This window comes from Rhagoletis pomonella, unplaced genomic scaffold, assembly GCF_013731165.1.
Source record: "Rhagoletis pomonella isolate Grant_MI unplaced genomic scaffold, Rhpom_1.0 Rhpom_scaffold_00005, whole genome shotgun sequence".
Lineage (NCBI taxonomy): Eukaryota > Metazoa > Arthropoda > Insecta > Diptera > Tephritidae > Rhagoletis > Rhagoletis pomonella.
In genome coordinates this window covers 75,398,428-75,405,432 of record NW_023458559.1, presented here as the reverse complement: position 1 = coordinate 75,405,432, position 7,005 = coordinate 75,398,428, and the positions used below count along the sequence as shown (strand labels likewise).

The following is a 7,005-nucleotide window of genomic DNA, read 5'->3' as shown; positions in this document are numbered from 1 at the left end:
GTACGAAAACAGGATAACTTCTATTTGCATATCGGATCTTTGTCCGGGGATTATGCTGATCGACATATGATGGAGCAATAAACTGTCCGACCTCTTGAAATCTGTCCTAATCCGGCAAAGGAAAAGAGGCATACACATAATCGGCATTAGCCAAGTTAAAAATTATTGTACATGTTATGATAAATATTATCGATTGGCATTCAGACAGGGTAAGAATACAAGCAGATTAAGAATAATAATGGACTACATAAACCTACCTTAGCATTGAAAATCGACATTTTCCCTAAACTGAGCTTCCTACTTAATTTAATTACATTTATTTTTATTCTATTTCAGCTACAAATTCACATTGTATACGATGTTTCGCACACTAATTCAGTATTACCTGCTGCTCTGCGCAGTTCTAAGTCACATCGGTCACCCTGTGGTAACGCAGCGTACAGCATTGGATGTCACTTTTCGTGACCTGTATCGACCGTTGCGTTTGTTCGGTTTGAATTTGGCTGGACGTTCTGGTGATAATGCTGATAATAGACAGTTGGCGCGAGATATGGGTGTAAGTTGATGGTAGAAGAAAAATACAATTAAATAAAACATTCACCGTTAACATTTTTGCACAAATCACAGAAAACACAAAATCTCAATACACGCGCTCGTTCGTTAGTAAACTTCTGCGATGCGCTAAATGGGCCCGGAAAGCGCAGCGAAACACGGCCCACCTCAGTGCATCGCCTGCGACCTGGTGATATAGATGTTATAGGAGCAATGGGTGATTCGTTGACGGCTGGTAATGGTATTTTCGCCACTAATTTGTTGCATGTCACAGTGGAGAATCGTGGTATGGTATGGAGTATTGGTGGGCAAGGTACGTGGCGGCAGTATTTGACGCTGCCAAATATACTCAAGGAATTCAATCCGAACTTGTATGGCTATTCGCTGAAAGATGGACTCTCCACGGATCGTAGTTCGAAGTGAGTAAAATCGGTCGTAGAATGATTTCTGTGACTCTTATTGAAAATAAATGTTTTGCAAACTAAAATCTATATACGTACGTACATACATATAATAGGGGAGTTCACGATTTGTAGTATTTGGGGTTTAAAGTTGCCACGTAGCAATCTAGTACGCATTTTGTTGCTTTTCAAAGAATAAAATGCGCGCTAGATTACTATGTAGAAACTTTACTCTTAAAATGCCACAAATCGTGAATCGCCCTAATAATTTTTCGTTTCACATAAATTACTCAGATTCAATGTCGCCGAGCTGGGTGCTATGTCGCGCGACATACCGTACGAAGCGCAAGTGATTGTCAAACGTATGTCACGTGACCCCAAAGTGAACATGACTGCCGATTGGAAGCTCATCACACTACTCGTTGGTAATAATGATTTTTGCTCTGATGTTTGCTTTCTACCACGACCTGAGGATGCAATTAAAAGGCATGAGGAGAATATGGTGAAAACTTATCGTTATTTGCGTGACAACGTACCACGCCTTATGCTGAATGTAGTACCAGCACCAAATCTGGACTTTTTGGTGGGCCTTAGCAGTAAGACGCCAGTGTGTCATACTACTCTAACATTTGAATGCCCCTGTTTGGTGTCAAAGCCCAGGCAGCAAGTAGCGAGGATGAAGCAATTAATGAAAAAGTGGGCTGCAAAGGATAGGGAGATAGTGAATAGAGCTGAGTTCAATTCGGAGGTGAGTAAAGCAAAAAAAGAAAAGATATTTACCATATTGGATATTTATTAGGCACAAAAAAATCGATTAATCACTTCTGATTCGCAGACATTCACCATCAGCATACAACCATTTACTTTATTTGATGACTTCTTCCCGTCCAGCGATGACGCGGGCAAATTCAAGTTTCTTTCAGAGGACTGTTTCCATCTTAGTCAGCGTGGACATGCTATTAGTAAGTCATTCAGTAATTTCACGGGCACGCTGTGCATTTATTCAATTTATTTTAATACCATAATTACATTTTAAACAGGTGCCAATTATCTGTGGAATAATATGTTGGAAGACGACGACAATAAAAGCATTATGACGGAACCAAGACTGTTGGAGAATTTCCACTGCCCGACAGCGGAACACCCTTATTTTATGACACGCGTCAACAGCCGTAAAGATTTTCAATTGTGACTTTGATTTTGAACTTCGATTAACGGTCGCGAGGCGTCACGTTTCATCGATTGATTTCTGGGGGGAAAATGCGAATAATTTAATAATAAAATTCTGTGATAAATTAGATATAAGTGCATGGAGCCAATAGTCTTAGTTAGTCATGTGTCGATTCATATGCTTGCAAATACATTTACATACTACACGTAGAATTGGCTTTGCAATAAAAAACCCATAAGTATTTATAAAATAGTCATACATTACGAATAAACGTAAGTACGGGAATAAATAGTTTAAATGCTAGTTAATAATGCAAAATATAAACGAGATATTTGTAAAATAAATATGTATGTATATGCAATTATTCAAAAAGGAAACAATAAATTGCGAAGAAATCCATATTTAATTTTAAAAAAGCTTAATAAAATATTGAAGGGTTAATTGAATTAAGTTTTTGTGGCGCAACTCCAACATTACATTGTCTATAAAGGGGTGAAGGTGACATAGACCGGCATTAAGCCTTTAATAGACCACCGGTTGGAGCGATACCAGATGGAGTGCGATTGTTATGAGTTGTAGTAGAGATTAGTTAGTTAGAAATTTTAGTAATTTTTTTAACTCGATTTTCAAGGTATAGTAGAATTAAAAATCGGGAAACAATAAGGAAGAGAAGAAGGACTTTTCATTGAATTGTGTAAGACAGCCAAATGGCAGAAAATAAGAGGAGAAATCAGCTATATTACTTCACCTGCTTATTGCGCCCGGTCTGTTTTAACGACTTGAGAGGACCCTAAGTATATTAATGTTTTTCGGTTAACTTGACACCATAAAAATGAACTCAGAATCCGCAGATAATGCTGTGATGTATAATTGTCCACAAATGTTATTCTAGCATATCCTTACACCCCTGTGAGGTTTTGATGCATTAAGTCAGCTCTTCTGTCCAGAGCATATCGATGGCTGAGTGGAAGATCGATCTATCTCGGCTGCCAGTCCGAAAACGCTCTATCTCAAACAACTTTTCAAAAACGCCCTATTTCAGAATTTTATTGAAAAACACCCTATCTCGAAATTCGGTTCAAAAACGCCCTATCTTCCTTCAAAATGTATTGAAAATATGCTGATATAGGGCGTTTTTGAATCGGCAGCTGAGATAGGGCGTTTTTGAAACGAATTCTGAAATAAGGCGTTCTTGAAAAGATTTTTGAGATAGAATGTTTTCGAACTGGCTGCCGAGATAGGTCGACTTTCCACTCAGCCATCGATATACTATATACAAAGTATGGAGGAAGCACGTTTTCATCCTGTTGAATGGTAACTGCACTGAAATAAGCAGCGATGATGAATCCCAAACCCGTGTCGAAGATGACTGAGCCGGGATCCTACCTCTCGACTATGACGAGGTTCGAATAGCAATTACGCCACTTAAAAAAATGCAATGCTGTCAGCTGAGATACTCAAATATCTATGCAGAATATGGTCGGTTGAACGGATGCATGAGTACTGGAATTTCTGTAAGTGTGCTCTGCCCAATTCACTAGGACGGTGACCTTGCCATATGCGTCAACTACAACGGAATAAGCCTTCTGAAACAGCATACCTGTTACATACCGCCCATTGTACTGTTTTGACATTTCTTTAGTCTGTTCTAAGTTTATATGATTTACGAATAAATCGAAGCAAATTTTTGGGCATCAAGGAGCTCAGTTGACCGTCTGCCTCTGAGCATCGGTACCAAAGTAATCATACCTAAACCTTTCAAAGGGTGGACAGAGACACATAAAGTTTTCTGTTGTCTCATTCTTTTCAAGACAGGTAGAGAAAATGGGGATTAAATGTATGTATGCCGATTACCAGTCAGGTGTTTGTGCTACGAGAAGTATCAAGAATTAAGGTTTGCGCGCTTGCAGCGTCTCGAAGCTATGACTGAAGGTGGGAGTGATATAACTGGTTGCGAACTGAGGAATACCTCATCCAAGTCCTCCCTTGCCATATAGTCCGATGTCTCATTACTAGGTACTGCCGAGTGACTTCGTAGCCAGAGGAAAACAAGCAGTTTATATCTTCCAGCATAATTTAGACGAGGCTTGCATATCCAAGCCAGTCTGGAAGTAGTTGAAGGGCTTTGACTGTACCTAGCTTGGTTGTCGCGCCAGATACGTAAACTCCTGAATCAACACGTATTTTCCACCACGTAACACTGGTCTACAAATTTCAACTTTTTTTCTGCGAATAAGACGGGACCTGGTGTTTCTGAACGGATTTTTCGTGCTGAACACGAATCCGGGGTCAAAAATGTCCCATCACGTCACGTTTTCGAGAAAAAAGGGGTTGAAACCCCTAAAAACAGCGTTTTTGGCCATTTTCGAAAAATTATAGAGCTGAACCCTGACGTGGTACAAATTTTGCATATATCAGAAATTAAAGGCTAAACCGTGCCCTTTCGAATGAGCCCTATGCCGAATTGATCGCGTGCACCCTTAAAGCAGGGGGTGTATTTGTGTTTAGGGGTGCAGGAAAAATTGATCACAGAAAGAATTTAATCTTAAACGATCATAGAAAATTAATAATGCCAAGGCTTTAACTATATTAAAAGTCGCTGATTACGAATCTGCAGTTAGATTTTAAAAATTTAAGATGACGGGTCGAATATGGTGGATATAAAAATTTCACTCCTAGACACAAATACACCCCCTGATCTAAGGGTGCATGCGATTAATTCGGCATAGGGCTCATTCGAAAGGGCACGATTTAGCCTTTAATTTCTGACATATACAAAGTTTGTAGCACGTCAGGGTTCAGCTCTACAATTTTTCGAAAATGTCCAAAAACGCTGTTTTTAGGGGTTTCAACCCCTTTTTTCTCGAAAACGTGACGTGATGGGAAGTTTTGGACCCCAGATTCGTGTTCAGCACGAAAAATCCGTTCGGAAACACCAGGTCCCGTCTTATTCGCAAAACCCTTGTAGACCAGTGTAATCTATGGTCTTGAAAACTGCAAATGCCTCGGATTGAAATGTCGAGACTTATTTCCAAAAAACTAGTCTGGGAATGAACAATTCACTAGGATTACTTCCACAACAGACTGATTTGGATTCCGAAACACACCGATATTGCAGGAAACTGCCGATGAACTGGCCAGGCTGGACACCTTAGAAGCCATCACCAAGGAAAGGGAGGTCGTTGGGTTACCTATGGCAACCTGCTGACTGCTTCTGGACAAATGGGCTCTTAGTAGGCTCAGCGAACGCTGGGAGGAGACGTCGACAATAAAAGTCCTTTTTTCCGATAGTTGATTGTGGGCGGTCTAGGCAACTCCAGCTTACAAAGCAACAACTTTCGGTGTTGGTGAAGGTTTTGACTGAAAACTGCCCAATGGGAATTCATGCGGTAGGTCTTCTCAGCTGTCCTGCCTTTTGTGAGGCTCAGGTTTAAGCATCTCGGGTCGTTCTTGATAACTACTCCAGAGGGATCTAGAGTGGAAGTCAGCTGCTTGCGGAACTTCATAACTAGCACCCAGCGCTTTTCTAGCCTTATTTGATTATCGGTTGTGCCGTTCCAGGATATTCTTTTTCTTTTTAGTGGTAACGCAACGGATATTATAAAATATATCAGCTTTATACTTCTCCAGAGGCTGACTGGACCTATAAAATTGGCTAAGTGTTTCGGTGTTTTTTAGCTCAAGGCTTTTTTCGAATTCTAACAGGATACGAAAGTGTAGGCTGCACTGTCATATTTGGTAAAAGTCGGACAACATATGTATGTAATGGATTGGAGCAAAACCATAAAATGAAAAAAGAAGAAATTGTTAGTATCAAAGGAAAGAGAGAAATCAAAAATCGATGAATTCTAAATGGCAAACCGTTGGCTGGTCAACTTGATTACAAAGTCCGGCACGTTATGTTTGGTAGGTTTTGAAGACTTTTGGAAGAAATTTTTATAGGAAAAAGCATGTCTGAATGAAACACAGCTTTCAAATTCAAGGGGAAAACGTGATTCTGTTTGAGTAAAGTGCAATGTGCTATAAGGGTTCTGAATTAAATATTTCAACTAAAGCAATCAACAATATTGAGGGCTGTTTCATTATTATTTTAATTACGGGTATTCACAATTAAATGTCAAAATGAGTGCAAATACAAATACCCACACACATACATGTCGCACACGTTCTTCAAAACTAAAAAAATTTAGTCCGGTTTTTCGAATACATCAATTCGCAGGATTTATCTCCAATTAATGCTAATATTTTTATCTTCATGATTATATTCCCTAACTAGAAAACTACTGTTATATCTGTTTTCGTATGAATTGTGTTAAATCTGTAGGATCCACAAGCAATTATTTACATTTTCGGATCTGATTTCTGAGTTATGCCTCTTTTGTAGATGGTGGCGATATGCAAATTTCCATGCCATTGCAAGCTACTATCTATTCGTATGTAAATAAGCCACTTTAATTAAATTCTAAGTGAGACGCTTATGGCTGGCCTTTCTCGGTATTAAATACCGTAAATGTACAAATCGGTCAATGTGCTTTTATGCAGTTGCAGGGAGAATGAGTAAGTGCAAGTTGTGTGAATGCAGCAAGACGAAATTTTATATAATAAAAAATCATACACTGCATGAAATTAAAAAAAAATTAAGTAAAATAAAGTACATAAAAAATAGGTAAGAAAATAAAATAAAATTCGGGAGAAAATGATCGGTATGTATAATAAAATGAATGGAATGATATGAAATGATATTATTATTATTATTTTATAGAAAGAAAGTGATCAATCACTGACTTAAAATAATTAGGCGCCAGTAATTTAAATAAAACAAATTAAAATAAAATAAAATAAAATAAAATAAAATAAAATAAAATAAAATAAAATAAAATA

General features: G+C 38.4%; 2 protein-coding genes across 4 annotated transcripts in view; both read left to right on the top strand.

Moving 5' to 3' along the window:
• LOC118739564 (phospholipase B1, membrane-associated-like) overlaps positions 1–2,517 on the top strand; it is a 9,708-nt gene extending 7,191 nt beyond the window's left edge. The window contains exons 2-6 of the mRNA XM_036470958.1: positions 337–556; positions 628–971; positions 1,248–1,701; positions 1,789–1,915; positions 1,994–2,517. Of these exons, the coding sequence (XP_036326851.1) occupies positions 359–556; positions 628–971; positions 1,248–1,701; positions 1,789–1,915; positions 1,994–2,145 (1,275 nt within the window). The 5' untranslated portion in view covers positions 337–358 and the 3' untranslated portion in view covers positions 2,146–2,517. The remainder of the gene's footprint in view (positions 1–336; positions 557–627; positions 972–1,247; positions 1,702–1,788; positions 1,916–1,993) is intronic.
• Positions 1–7,005, top strand: part of LOC118739561 (ADP-dependent glucokinase-like) — a 271,958-nt gene that overhangs the window by 25,585 nt on the left and 239,368 nt on the right. The gene's annotated exons all lie outside the window — the stretch shown is intronic.